Raw genomic sequence first — 13,739 nt, forward strand, 5'->3', positions numbered from 1 at the left:
GTGAGACCACCCGCGATTCCGTTCGCAGGAATTTTCCGTGGACACGATTGAAGGAGAGTAAAATCGAAGATCTCCGCCTTTATTTTCCTAAAGACAGACTGGGCGAGACAAAGTCACTACTGCATGCGCGCCCGCGCAAAAGATATACGGGTGTCGAAACGCACCTATGACGCAGTGACGCCAAGCGTCCCGAAGCCGCAGATTTCTCGACCTCCGAACACCATCTCCGCCTACCATACACTATCTACCATTCACTTTCACCGGCTTTCATCTACTATCACAATGGCACCCAAGAACCTTGCCGGCTCCCAGAAGGGATTCATCAGCACAGTCTTCGACGAGGCTCGTAATCCCGAGAACGCTACTATCGTTCGCAGCCTCGCCATCTTCACTGTACGTCTTCTCTGATACACGACCCGGATCATGAAACTGACATTATCCCTAGGTCGGCGTCGCTTTCCTCCACAGCAGCCTCGGCGAGATCCTCCTCCCTCCGTGAGTCAAGCCATCCCCCCTAATACCGTCATTGATGGGATCGTTGGCACGTTGAAACCGAACTAACGCGTCTCAGTATGTAAACCAACCATATACTCGAAGCTCGAACTCCCATCCTCTCAACATGAATCGTTTCTCTACGAAAGCATAATGGCGTCGGCCAGGGGACCAAGTTGCATAGACATTGGTCTGATGCTCCTCTTTTTATCTGTACAATAGTCTCTTCGCAAGGGCACCGTCACATGACTACATGGGCTGTGCCACAGCTTTGTTATGAATACCAAGGATTGTGACTGTCATTCATTACGAGAACAAGTAGCAAGATGGAGTGGAACAAGACAAGGAACGTACGGTGCGGTAAACAGACTCACGAGATCGATCCCTAGGGGAATTGATCATGGTGCAGGGAACCTAGGAATGGCTCTCTTTTGTTGGTTGATTTTGGAGTATAGCATAGGGCACCTTACAAAATGCTTCGAGTATGTCGATCAGGAAGTGCACTCGACACCTGTTGGGCAGAAATGCAGTACAGAGGAAGGGAATAAGACCTAGTATCCATTTCCTAGCTTGGAAGATATGTGACTATACCGTGGAGCAGCCGGTGGGAATCTAAGGCGCGCTATAACTGAACGCCTTAGAAAATCATTCGAGAATCATATCACTGGTATCAGGTAAGACGCAGTATTCGAGATTCATGTAATATCATCGAGTACATACCCAGACCTATAGTCGCGGAGTAGGCTACCCTGGGAAATAAAGGTGATGAAGGAGTGATACCTGCTGAGCCGCCTTGTGTTACACATGATTGAAATGTGAATGTCTATATTGGCTCCAACGAAGCGTTATCTTGCATGTTGACTTGAATCGAGCGAAATTATGTGTATGCTGTTGAGTACCTGAGATAGCAACTGTCTGGATAACAATTAGTGCGTTACTTAACAAGGCTAGTGAAGATGTTCAACTAATTTCGTGGTATTCGATTAAAGGGCTTCAAATAAAATAATCAATGACGTGTCACATTGGGAGGCCTAAAGAATGACATATTATGCTAGACAGGGATTAATTGGGGGCTATTTTGGTTAAACATAATGGGGACTTTACCTTAGTGGAAGATTTCATTGATGCGGGGAATTGGTAAGGAAGAATAAATTCTTTTTTGTCACTCTGAGTTTCTAATCGTTCTTAACCATTTGGTTTCAAAGAATAGGATATACAGAGTTTGATTGTTGACGATGCCGACAGTCAAGTATTTTGATCAGTGTCCCCCATTCCCCTCCGGTGTACGTACCGTTCCTTTACCGAAGGTGTCATTTGAAGAACTCCAGAATGGGAGCGAAAAAGAGAGTCAGCTTCTATTCCAAGCATGCCAGGAATGGGGATTCTTCTTGCTCAATCTGCAACCATCTAGGAAGGGGAACGAGCTCCTAGGGAATGCAGAACAGATGTTTGATCTCACCAATGAGACATACGACCTCGACCAGTCGGTTCTCGACAGCTACGCCTACAAGCCGCCTCATGACCTAATGGGGTATGACGAGTCCTTCTCCATTTGTGTCTAGGCCACTGACCAGAAGAAGATATAAGCGAATGGGTCAACTTAAGACAGATGACGGTAAAATGGATTGCATGGAGCTTTATTCAATAAATCAAGATGATATGCTAGGCAACCGGTCTGCACGTAAAAATGCCGACACCATCGAAGCCAAAAGAGCAGACGTGCGACAATTCATTGAGAATTCCCATTCGATAATAGGTATGCCACCACGCATAGTACAAGGACTTAGATGGATTCTCATGTTAGCAGATGTCATTTTCTCTCATCTCGATAAACAGCTGGGCCTTCAACCTGGAACACTCAGTGAACTTAGCCCTTTGAACGAGATATCCGAGACATCAGTTAGATTGTTACGCAGTCAGTCCCAATTGTGCCCTCAATACGATAGCATTTTACTTGGCGGGCACACCGACATCGGAACCATCACCCTGCTCTTCAACGTGGTGGGTGGATTGCAGATACTGCCAGCAGACTGTGAAAACGAGCTAGGAAACTGGCTGTATGTTAAGCCGGAGCCGGGAAATGTATTGGTGAATATTGGTGATACTCTGGTTGCATGGACGGGTGGACTGTTGCGGAGCTCATTGCATCGTGTGATAACGGCACCCGAAGAGCAGGCGCTGGTGGCCCGTCAAAGCGTGGCGTACTTAGTGCGGCCACGAAACAATGCCTCGATGCAAAGACTAAAGAGTGGCAGTATTCCTCCTGTGGAACAGGGCGAGGAAGAGGAAAATCGTTCAGTCATCGAGTGGGCCGCATGGCGGGCTAAGCAGGTTATGCTTGGCCAGCTTAAACCACAGACGAGAGGTGGAAGATCGGCTGTTGCGGCTTAGGAAATGGACCCACTTCGAATCGGTATAGGTAGGACCCTCGAGTTCAATGTTATCGAATCTCCGCACTTACCCGCTAGTCAGGTACATATAGATATCGCCTTGGCACTGTTGGATTTTGAGTCAAATGAAATCCATAGATTATTCTTTACTATAGGCATGTTCGCCATTGGTTGACTGCAAGGTAGATCATAGACCACGTGCTTCAACCGCATTAATCAGCATCGCGGCAGTCAAATCGGCATATCAAACCAAAGTTTCATATTCTGGCCAACCATACATATCTACTCCACGTAAGCCTCCGCAAAAACCCCACATTCCCCAAAGTTCCGAACACCGCCCTGTTCCATTCACCGGGGCTAGAAGTTTTGAGGGCCCCGATTTTGCATTTCGCTTACTCTACACGCCGATCTTCCTTGGACCCTGCATCCGTGTCACTGGGAGAATTCGAGAGAGTTCTGCGGCTATATGTGGACCTAAGTTGACATAAGTGGCGATGTCTTTATCCCCAAATAGCAACGCGCTTGCTCTTAAACGCAAGCTGCAGCAGCAGGCTGACACTCGCCACGAGCCAACGTCTAAACGTCATAGCATATCAGGATACGATCCACAGGCCCCATGGCTCTTCGAGTCAGGTAGGCCGCTCAACGGCTGGCGCACGCTGGGTGATCCCGCAGTCCATAACTCGTTGCCACTTGCCAATATGGTTTCTGCGGTGCAGGATCTGATCGACCCGGACTTTGATCCATTGACAGCCATCTTGGACGAAGAGCCCCGGTTTCTTAAGCCGTTGCCGAATCGTATCGCACGGGAAGATCTAGAGTTTTTGCGCTTTCGCGGCGCGCTGACGATACCAGAGAGCGGGTTGCGCAATGAGTTGTTGCGGTCATATATCCAGTGGGTGCACAGTTTTATGCCCGTCCTCAATTTGCAAGAACTCTTGAGATGTGTCGCAGAGAACGACCCCGATGGGAACATCAGTGTCCTGCTCTTTCAAGCTGTAATGTTTGTTGGCACGGCTTTCGTCGACATCAAGCACCTACAGGCTGCAGGGTATTCGACGAGAAAAGATGCACGTAATGCATTCTTTACCCGGTTACGAGTACGCATACCGTTCCTTTCACCTTTCCGCATTCAATCTTTCTAACCTCAGCATCCCAGCTTCTTTACTCTCTTGACTGCGAAGAAGATCGTATCGTAATTCTGCAAACAGTGCTACTGATGACATATTGGTCGGACCCCGAGAATAGCCTACAGCGAGATATCTGGGACTGGATTGGAGTGTGTAACACACAGGCGCATTCTATTGGATTAAACAAAGATCCATCCACTGCTGAGATCGACCCCAGGCTCAAACGGCTGCGCACTCGACTGTGGTGGTGTCTTTACTCCCGGGATAGATTGATTGCCATGGGCATGCGACGACCACTGCAAGTGAATGAGGGAACAAGCAATGTCCCTATGTTAAGACCCGAGGACTTTGATTTTGAACCTTTCTCCAAATCTGCGGTTGGCCTGTTCCACTGTCGACAACTAGAAGACGTGTCACACCAAAGGCGTCTGGCCACTATGTTTATTGAAAAGGTCAAGCTTTGCCAGTGCATTGGAAGAGTAATCTTTGCGCAATATGCGCCATCACAACGACAATTTGGAGCGACAGACAGAACGACAGTCACACTGATTCCCCGGCAGGCATCAGAATCTGAGTTTACTAGATGCAGTCAGAAACTAGATTCATGGCTTACTGGCCTGCCGAAAGATGCACAGTTCATTCCAGCATCCAGGAACAATTTTCGAGATGGCGAGGATGTGCTACTCCTACATGGTGCTATGCTTCGTATGCTCTATCATGCGACCAGCAGTGCGCTCCACAGGCCCTGGGCCGCCCATTCTAAAGACCAGACAAAATCCCGCACTGAGTGGCGCAATGCAGCCCGCACAAAGATGCATGAAGCTGCTACTGGCATTACTCATATTGTTCAAGGCCTCAATCAGCTCAATCTCACACGGTTCCTACCACAGTCAGGCGTGACAGTAATTCTACCAGCGGCAGTGGCACATCTTTCCAACTCCGTGTCTGACAACCCCGCCATCCGCGAGAGCAGCATACACAATTTCCAACGATGCATTCATGTTCTACATTCTCTAAAGGATATGTACCCAGCTGCCAACGTAGAGTTTGCCAATCTCGAAGCCGCAATCAAGCTACAATCGGGCAATTACACCAGCAACACATTTTTCCAGATCATGCAAAACAATTTCGACACCCCACCCACCCCTCTCGACCTAACCAGGAAACAAAGCACCACAGACTCAGTATCAACACCCCATACCTTCCACCAAGAGAGCAACAAATCAGATATTCAAACCCCAGCATCCCACAGAACACCAACCATTTACGAAGAGAACCAAACTCAACGAAACCAGAGCATTCCTACGCCCCGCGAACAATCTCAAACACCCCATCAAACCCGCCGCCCATTTCCAAACGACTTTGACGACCATTTCGCGGCTGTCACAGCCCCTGACGATGACAATCCCTACAATTACCTCGCCGTCGACTTCAACTTTTCCGATTTAGCAGATCCCACATCAACACGCAACACACAACCAATGGAGATCTCACCTCCGGCAGAAGATCTTGATGATCTGGACTGGACAAAGGCTCTATTCCAGGGGACATCGTTATCAGAACTCGATAAGTCGGGATCTTTTGATCAACAGCGTCGTGCTCAGCAAAATACATCACAGCGTCATGAGCAGGAGCAGGAGCAGGAACAGGAGCAGGATATCTTTTCATTTGCGCTTAAGGATAATGATTATGATGATGGATCGAGGCATCGGTCTGGGCATGCACATATAACGGGTGATTTGGATCGCGACTTAGGATTTCAGACTGGGGACGAGATGTTTTGAATTTGTCTTGATGAATATCTCTCTCAAGCTTTGACTCAACGATACCATTGTATTTGGAGTTTTATTCTTTGTCTGCATTTTAGCATTGATGGGTGTATATAACTTGCTGTGATTTGGTCCTCTCAATTTGACCATTGTGGATCTCGATGGATACATCCGTGAAGCGCAGTTTCATGATGGGGGGTTTCCCCCCTCTCTATTAATGGATATCATGCAAACTACCTGTCTCTATCATCCTTTAAAGAGCCATCCATACAAAGAAAACGAAAACGAAAACCAGCCTCCGACAATAATCAGTCAGGGGTATGTTCCCCATTTAGCATACGGGTATCTATTTCTGTTGCGCCCAGCGATTGCTCTCGTCAATTTGCATACCTTCTTGCTCGATATAGCCCAGTCTTCTCTTCACCTCGGCCACTGTGGCACTGTCTCCTGTATTCTTGCCCAAGTTATCGCTGAGCTTCACAGCCGAACGGCCATTGGCCGTGGAGATCTTGATGACAATGTTAAGAGGCTTCGATTTCTCGCCAGTGCTCTTGTTGATGTAGTCATCTAGAGAGAAAGATGTTAGTAATCCATACGCCCATAATGGGGTATTTTTTAACCTACTTGTGAAGAAAGTGCCCACGCCGAAGGACGGAGTGAATCCCGCTTCATCAGCAAGGGTCTTGTATTCAAGACATGACTCAATGTTCAACGAATCAGAAAATACCACCGTCTTCTTATCGGTGATACCCTCGCGATCGTAGAACTCGCGCACCATCTTGATAAAGTTTGATGGGTCACCTGAATCCTGGCGCACACCCGTGTAGGTCTGCGCATAGGACTTGAGTGGCTGACTGCTCGCGCTCTCGACAGGAGTTTTGATAGGCTTGCGGAATGCATCAAGGAAGGCCGGTGTGCCGAACGTATCGGTAAGGGCGATTCCGAGAACCTTTTTCAAGTTAGCTACCAACTCGAAGCTGATATGATGTATTTAAAAGCGGACTTACCCCTTCTCCGAAGCATCCGAGCCAGTACTGCAATGCCAATTCATTGGCGTTTTCATAATCATTCGTGATAGCCGCAATTGTCATGTACCACTCGTGCGCGACAGTACCAACAGCATTAACGTCGTACTTCATGGCGAAGTGCACATTGCTCGTACCAGTTAATGCGCCCTTATACCCATTTTTCTTCGCATCCTCCGCAGCCCGAGTAAGACCCTTCATCACAATATCTTGAGTGTGATAATCGCGTCGTCGTCGGGTTCCAAACTCCGAGAAAACACACCCGTTCTCCAGCAGTGTAGATCCCTTGCGGTATGCCTTCTCCTCCTGAGACTCGTAATCCCAGTCTTTATCACTGAACATGAAATACGCCTGGCTGGTCAGTGACAACAGCGGAATCTCGTAGAGGATGGTATCGAGCCAGAGACCCTTGATAACGTAATCGACGACTCCGTCATCCTCATCACTGCCCGTATCTTGCGTAGGTGTGAACTTGATCTCCACTTGCTCGGCTGGCTTGAGCTGAAAGGTCTCAAGGAAGGAAATGTAGGCATCGTTGAGGTATGGGCATTTGCGCTTGAGGAAGTCGCGCTCTTCGGCGGTGACCCGGAGGGATCCGAGCTCTAAGACGAACAAAACTTAGTATGAGCCAAAAAGTACCAGGGCTTTCATTCAAGTAGAGGAAGACTCACTCTCCAGCTGCTGCAGAAGCCATTTGTAAGCTCCGCGTCGCAGCTTCATGTGGGGGGTTCGATTCGTAAAGCCGTAGGTTACATCTATCAAGTAATTAGACCCGCGACATATGACTCTAGCATTTCCTACTCACAAACATCAGGGAAGTATTTGAGGATTGCGCATTGCATCGTCAGCTTGTAAAGATCGGTATCCAGAAGAGAGGAGACGCCGTCTGGCGTGGGAGCGTTGTCCTGACCCATTCTGTTGGCCTGATGGGTCATCTGGTTTGGGTATCAGATGAGCAGAAAGCAACAGAGAGCCTAACAGTGGTGTATGCAAGATAAATATACGCAATGGCACGCCTGCCTTTCTCTTTATCGAGCAAACGCGCGGGGAAGATTATTATTACGCCGCTGTTTGCAGTGTTTGCAGCTTGTAACGGTGCCAAACTATGGTGGGGGTTGACCAGACTGCTCTGTAGATCTTCAGAAAGCTTATATCCGTGGGAGCTAATTTAGGTGTTCATATCTATTTAATTTGATCATTCAGTGCGATCTTGCTTGTTCACAGAGGTTTATTTGTGTAGCCGGTGATGCCCGCCCTAACATTTCCTCTTCTCGGATGTTGCCTATCATCGTGTACCTGGCGAGGGTTACGCAATTTCGGACTTACGTAGTCAGCTTTCGGCGAGGGGTTATCCACCCGCAAAATCCGAAACTGTGATATCATGGACTGACTTCTAACCTCGGCGACATTTGCCGCTTTAGGCGTGGCAAGGGTGTGGGCCGCGTGGACCGCATGTGCCTTTTATCGACTGGAAACTCGACCGCAAAATATAGATGCAGATTAGATTCGCATCTAAATCCCACATCTCGGTTGATAGAACGCAATAATTCAGAGTGATCAGTTTGAACCCGGCGAGATAACTACATGCGCGAGCATAAACCCAGTCTATTAGTGTACCTGCATGATACTGGAATTGATCATTTTCAAAAGACATGATAAAAACCTCTTGCGGTAAATGGCGCCGATAGAAACATGTGTTACAGTCGCTCAATTATCTACTTAAAGACTGCAGGGGCCCGGCTGGACCTATTTAGCTTTTGCTTGAAGAGAAAGGTGCCGATGTTGGGTCGCAAACCCTTGACAATCACCAGAATTATGTTCCCTTGAAGGCAGTCACAAGAGCCCATTCAATACATAAATTGTTTTTCTTTAAAAAAAAACAAAAACAAAAGAAGGCCTCTTGATATCGCGCAGCTACTAGTGCAGTACGGCGCTAATATCAATGAAAAAGATGATCATCCATGAATGGCTACCGCTAGACTATCTTCCAATCAGCACTGCTTTCGGGCAAGAAGTAACCTGCCCGATCTCAATACAGTATGTCGCCGATGCAAAAGTTCCTAATACGGGACGGCCTCTGCACTATCCTCTTCAGCAGACATATGAAGCACGACTTTGTTTACCCCAACCTCGGAAAGTCAATAAAACACAAAGCGCACCGTTCTTGAGAACTCACTGTTGGTGAACTTTCCAAGTCATACTGCAAGATTGGCGAAACACAATTCCGTCCTTCAGGTATCAGGTTATGGATTCGCTTACATACTTACACGCCTGGTGTCTCGAAGTCTTGAATCTGGCTCTCCATAAGCATACGGCGAAGTAACTTTCGATGGGTATGTAATAACCCACTCCCCAAGATAAATGAGTCCATGCCCACTGCCTTTCCTGCCAAGACCCTATATACATTTCAATTGCAGATCAGGATATTTGAATCCCGGACAGAAATTCCGCGGATTTGACGCCACGGAATTTCGGAGTTTCGGAGATTGAGATTCTCTAACATTGGCATCAGCAGCCAACGTGGGAGAGAATTGGCATATATAAACGATCATTCTTCTCGTTTTGTTCTTTTACCAACACATCCACCTCTCCATAAACTTCAAAACCACCAGGGCAGCAATCGACATGTCACTTCTCTCATCTCTCCCAACCCGGGAGGTAGCTGGAATCACAATCCCAGATACCCCACTGGTCAACAAAACCATCGCTTACGTGCGAGACCAGGTCGATGACTTTACATACAACCATGTCATGAGAAGCTTCCTATTCGCCATCACCTTTGTTCCTATCGTCACTGCTTCGGCGCCCGACTATCCCATTGACTATGAGGTCATCGCTATCAGCACGCTTCTTCACGATCTAGCCTGGGCAGTAAGCAGCGATAAGTGCACCCCAGACAAACGATTCGAAGTCGACAGCGCCAACGCGGCAAGATTATTCCTAGTCAAAGAAACTGGGAATGATGCTAGCTGGCCCAATCATCGCGTGCAGGTCGTCTGGGATGCGATTGCATTGCATACCACCAATTCCATTGCTATGCACAAGCAGCCCGAAGTCATGCTTGCCCACATAGGAATCTCAGCTGACTTCATTGGGCCGAATATCATTCCAGGAGGAAACGGCCCATTAACTTCGGAGATTTTCAATGATGCTGTCAGTTTGTTTCCGAGACAGAACTTCAAAGAAGGTGTGAGGGAGCTTATGTGCGATTTGTGTAAGACGAAGCCCCAGACGACATATGATAACTTCGTTGGTGAGTATGGAGACAAGTATGTGGAAGGTTATGATAGAACTGGGAAGAAAGTCATTGACTTTCTTGAGACTGCTATCTAAAACTCTCCCATTTATACAGATTGATTTAAATTTGAATACTGTACTGTGTCTTTCTGGTTCGTTATGGCCATTTATTTAATTGGTATGCATCTATGTGTGTTGAGTTGGACGATGTGATATATATCAGTCATCAGGAGACCGCCGAGTCTCTTGGAGATACTGAAGCTTGCTATTGACTGGCTCAAATAGAAAAACCAGGAGTATCATCAGGCTATTGTAGATTGATGCCTCAAGAACGGATCCGTGCCTTGATAGTGGAACCTCTGCCTGTGCTTAGTAATAAGGTTCTTGGCCTTCAACTCCGGATTTGATCTCCTTGCGATCTTTGATGGTCGCGCACCTTTAGTCAATCTCCACTTGGTTCCTAACAACCTTGGAAACGCCTTTCAACCAAACAGGATCCAAGTCATTGCTATTTTTTGGATTTCGAAATTCCGTCCATCTACTTTGGCTAAACAAAACAAACAACTGATTCCTCACAACCATCGCCATGGCGCACGGCGCGGAAGACTGCGCGACCGTCCTGGAACAGTTTGTGCACGATGCAGCAAACTTGCCCGCTGAGATCAATCATTTAATGGAGGAGATTCAAGCCAAGGACAAAGTTATGCAGGAATGCCGGGCAACTATCAACTCTCGCGACGGCAGCATCCAAAAGTTCATTAAACTTAACGGTAGCCTGGCGCCCAACCCAAAAGAAGAACAGTACAGCAAATCCGTTCTCCAAAATATCGATCGCAGCCAACAGCTTCAAGAAGAGAAGATTCAACTCAGCGAGAAGGCATGCGTCCTACTAGATCGTCAGATTAAGCGATTGGATGTGCGCATTCGAGACCTAGTCAACGAAGGCCTACTCACAAACGACCCTCCTCTTCCCTCACTCTTCGACAACAAGAATAACTATCGCGACCCACCTCGTGTCTTCTTTCCAGACTCCAACCCCTCCGAACCGTCCTCCTATACCACCCCTCTCAACCCTACATCTGGAAACACAAATCCCATCCTGGCTGCAGCACAGCGTCTGAACCAGTCCACCACTCCCCGCCCTGTTCCCTCTCTCGCCGTGCAAGCAGCTGCTCGAAGCTCAGCACCTGCAACCCCAGCTGGAAGCACAGGCGTGCACCTTCAACAGCGCCAGCGCGAGCTATCAGCCGGCGCAGTTGACAGTAAACGCCGACGCCTAAATCACCCCTCTCTAAATACTCTCCCGGTCGCCTCATCAAACCTCCGCCAATCATCTATGGGTCCAGGAACGCCTAAAGCCGGCACACCAGTCACCAGCCGTGCAGGCAGCGCAGGCCCACGCGCAAGCGGAGCGATCAAAAAGCCTCTCACCAAGAAAGTCGCGCCACATCAGCAAGTAAAGAGGCTTAAGTCTGGTTCCAACAAAGCAAGTAAACGGTCTTCGAGTACTGGCCACCGGGTGAAATCGTCGAAGAAATCGCCTAATGGGGAAGGCGATGAAGACGATGATTCGCTTCTCAGCAGTGCCGATATTTCAGATTCAGATAAGAGCGATACTGGTGGTGGTGAGGACGATATGGATGATGATGAGGAAGAGGAGGAGGGAAACGAAGATAGCAAGGTTTATTGCACTTGTCGAACTGTTAGCCATGGGGATATGGTGGCTTGCGACAACGATAGTTGTCCATATGAGTGGTTCCATTGGAAGTGTGTTGGTTTGACCAGGGAGCCTGCGGGGACATGGTTTTGTGATGAGTGTAGGAAGACTCTTGCCAAATAGTTTTCGTTTTTTCCTTTTTCTCTCTCTTATTTGGTTTATACCCACGGCGTTGGGCAGGGAACAGGTTTTAAAATTCAAGTTTATACACGAATATCAAGATGTGCACGTCTCAACTTTACTACACTGCTTCCCATAACTATTAAGTAGGAATAAAAACAATTACCTGGCAGTCTCTCCTTGAAAGAAGACTACTGGGTGTCAAATTGAACGTTCAAGAAACCCGAGTTGGTATTCATCTAACACTTATCCAAAATTCAGCATATGCCTATCTGTGAGATAAGATCTAGCCAGACCGCAATCGCCCACGAGAAGTGGATGCCAAGGGTAAAAAGTAGTAAGTCAACGCCATCGCTATGCACATAAATCCCTTTTTTGTTTTCCTTTCGTCATCCATGCAAATGCGGACACGGGAAAAATCGTGTCTTTTATCAGGTACAGAGCGAGAAGGCAAGTGAGCCTCTCGCTCGTTAGGGCTGACGAGATCACATTCTAAAGTCTTTTTTTGCACGACTTGAATGGACCTGAAAGACCAAAGCAACGCTTTTAGAACCCGAGATTCTTCTCAAACCAGGGATCGAAGTATTCACAGGTCTCTGGGCTGATGGCTCCACCGGGTGTGCACAGTCGGAAGCTTGGGCACGGGCCACAGGGTGACTCGGTCATACCGTTCTTCCCCAGATCCTTGATAGGCTGGGGCTCCCTGCTATCCTCCATTGGCTTCCGGGCTTGGCTAGCCTTGACGGCTTCGGGGTCCTTGAGAGATTTGTAATATTTGCCGTCGTTGAGTGCCACGAGCTTCTTATCGAAACAGAGCATGTGTAACAGTTGAATGATACTCTCCGGGGTGAGCTGGACCGGAGTGATACCGCTTTCGTTGACGGCGCGAGTAATGGCCTCGGGAGTTGGATATCCAGGATAGTTTGCAGGGTAAGGGAGGAAAGATTTCTCTTTGGTCTCAGACTTTACATCCGCCTTGCCGTTGATAGTCTTGATTCGCTTGTTCGACCGGCCGCGGTCGCCGGAATCTTCGTACCAACTCTTGCGGCTGACGGTGTACTCGATAAAGCCGGCGACACTGTTGATGAAGTTTGCGTCCAACACGCCGTCGGTGAACCATGCGCCTCCGGTGACATCCTCACTTGGTGCCAGGCCAGCCAGCATGTACATCTTCTTTGTGGGATGCTTGACATTGTGGACGGTTTTGATGTAGTTTTTGCTCTCGAGCGATTTCAGGCAGCGGTCGAGGATAGATTTGTGCAAGTTCGTACGGTTCTGGATGTTGCGAATCCAGACACCAGAGCGACCGCTGGAGTGAATGACACTGAAGACTAGGCCTTCATCGTCGCTGAGGTTTCGAAGTCTGTAGTGGAGAAAAAAGAAAGCCGTTAGTTTCATGCGCTGTTAACGACACAAGTCATAGGAAGTTGGGCATACTTTTCGGCATCTTCGCGGGCGACGATGCGCCAAACAAGGCGCTTGTTCTGGCCTTCGAGAAGCCGGAACAATTTCTGGTTGACCAAGGACTGGGCGCATTCCAGCAGGAGCATAACATCATCATTGGGGATGACAGAGACACTAAGGAGATCTTGCTGGTAGAAAGAGTGGTCCGCATCAAACTGCTCTACACAGGCATCGTAGAGCTTGGAGGCGAGCTCTTTCACTCGAGGCTCCGCGGCGGCCATGGTCGGAGAGTTGGAGAAGGGAACGGAGTCAGACTCGATGTGTGAGGGGATAACGAGAGATCAGGGGATCATTGGAGGGGCTGAGATAGCATTGTTCGACTCGAGCCTCTTGCAAGAGCAGGAGAAGTTAAAGCAGCATGATTCACTCGCTGGTGTGAGTCAGTTGTCGAGAAA

At 48.3% G+C, this 13,739-nt stretch overlaps 7 protein-coding genes across 7 annotated transcripts; 5 read left to right on the forward strand and 2 right to left on the reverse strand.

Annotated features, from left to right (window-relative positions):
- The first annotated feature begins 242 nt into the window (after positions 1-242).
- N7503_002833 (uncharacterized protein) lies at positions 243-794 on the forward strand. Its single transcript, XM_057062380.1, has 3 exons — positions 243-393; positions 446-495; positions 572-794. Exons 1-3 carry the CDS (start codon positions 283-285, stop codon positions 576-578), a joined length of 168 nt encoding a protein of 55 aa, XP_056926342.1. The 5' UTR covers positions 243-282; the 3' UTR covers positions 579-794.
- A 933-nt stretch (positions 795-1,727) lies between these two features.
- Positions 1,728-2,883, forward strand: N7503_002834 (oxidoreductase 2OG-Fe(II) oxygenase family; the record flags this gene model as incomplete). The annotated part of the gene is made up of 3 exons (XM_057062381.1): positions 1,728-2,023; positions 2,073-2,248; positions 2,300-2,883. 3 exons carry the CDS (start codon positions 1,728-1,730, stop codon positions 2,881-2,883), a joined length of 1,056 nt encoding a protein of 351 aa, XP_056926343.1.
- A 493-nt stretch (positions 2,884-3,376) lies between these two features.
- N7503_002835 (transcription factor domain-containing protein) lies at positions 3,377-5,796 on the forward strand (the record flags this gene model as incomplete). Its single annotated transcript, XM_057062382.1, has 2 exons — positions 3,377-3,982; positions 4,042-5,796. 2 exons carry the CDS (start codon positions 3,377-3,379, stop codon positions 5,794-5,796), a joined length of 2,361 nt encoding a protein of 786 aa, XP_056926344.1.
- Positions 5,797-6,109: 313 nt separating this feature from the next.
- Positions 6,110-7,781, reverse strand: N7503_002836 (nicotinate phosphoribosyltransferase). The gene is made up of 5 exons (XM_057062383.1): positions 7,612-7,781; positions 7,478-7,561; positions 6,789-7,408; positions 6,406-6,730; positions 6,110-6,348 (listed from the first exon to the last, which is right to left on the reverse strand). Exons 1-5 carry the CDS (start codon positions 7,739-7,741, stop codon positions 6,128-6,130), a joined length of 1,380 nt encoding a protein of 459 aa, XP_056926345.1. The 5' UTR covers positions 7,742-7,781; the 3' UTR covers positions 6,110-6,127.
- Positions 7,782-9,431: 1,650 nt separating this feature from the next.
- N7503_002837 (uncharacterized protein) lies at positions 9,432-10,139 on the forward strand (the record flags this gene model as incomplete). The annotated part of the gene is made up of 1 exon (XM_057062384.1): positions 9,432-10,139. The coding sequence occupies one exon, from the start codon at positions 9,432-9,434 to the stop codon at positions 10,137-10,139; it is 708 nt and encodes a 235-aa protein (XP_056926346.1).
- Positions 10,140-10,629: 490 nt separating this feature from the next.
- Positions 10,630-11,883, forward strand: N7503_002838 (putative PHD finger domain protein; the record flags this gene model as incomplete). Its single annotated transcript, XM_057062385.1, has 1 exon — positions 10,630-11,883. The coding sequence occupies one exon, from the start codon at positions 10,630-10,632 to the stop codon at positions 11,881-11,883; it is 1,254 nt and encodes a 417-aa protein (XP_056926347.1).
- Positions 11,884-12,426: 543 nt separating this feature from the next.
- Positions 12,427-13,565, reverse strand: N7503_002839 (RPC34 RNA polymerase subunit family protein; the record flags this gene model as incomplete). The annotated part of the gene is made up of 2 exons (XM_057062386.1): positions 12,427-13,243; positions 13,318-13,565. 2 exons carry the CDS (start codon positions 13,563-13,565, stop codon positions 12,427-12,429), a joined length of 1,065 nt encoding a protein of 354 aa, XP_056926348.1.
- Positions 13,566-13,739: the final 174 nt, after the last annotated feature.

The sequence above is a fragment of the Penicillium pulvis genome (assembly GCF_028828015.1).
Source record: "Penicillium pulvis strain IBT 33274 chromosome Unknown contig_12_segment0_segment0, whole genome shotgun sequence".
NCBI lineage: Eukaryota > Fungi > Ascomycota > Eurotiomycetes > Eurotiales > Aspergillaceae > Penicillium > Penicillium pulvis.

What these genes read in the sequence shown, in the direction of transcription:
- N7503_002836 (XM_057062383.1), bottom strand. Translation starts at nt 7,741, where the DNA reads ATGACCCATCAGGCCAACAGAATGGGTCAGGACAACGCTCCCACGCCA. An exon ending in GCTTCTGCAGCAGCTGGAGA is followed by an intron (nt 7,409 to 7,477) that starts GTGAGTCTTCCT and finishes TGTTCGTCTTAG; the next exon opens with AGCTCGGATCCCTCCGGGTC. An exon ending in TCGGATGCTTCGGAGAAGGG is followed by an intron (nt 6,731 to 6,788) that starts GTAAGTCCGCTT and finishes AACTTGAAAAAG; the next exon opens with GTTCTCGGAATCGCCCTTAC.
- N7503_002833 (XM_057062380.1), top strand. Translation starts at nt 283, where the DNA reads ATGGCACCCAAGAACCTTGCCGGCTCCCAGAAGGGATTCATCAGCACA. An exon ending in GCAGCCTCGCCATCTTCACT is followed by an intron (nt 394 to 445) that starts GTACGTCTTCTC and finishes CATTATCCCTAG; the next exon opens with GTCGGCGTCGCTTTCCTCCA.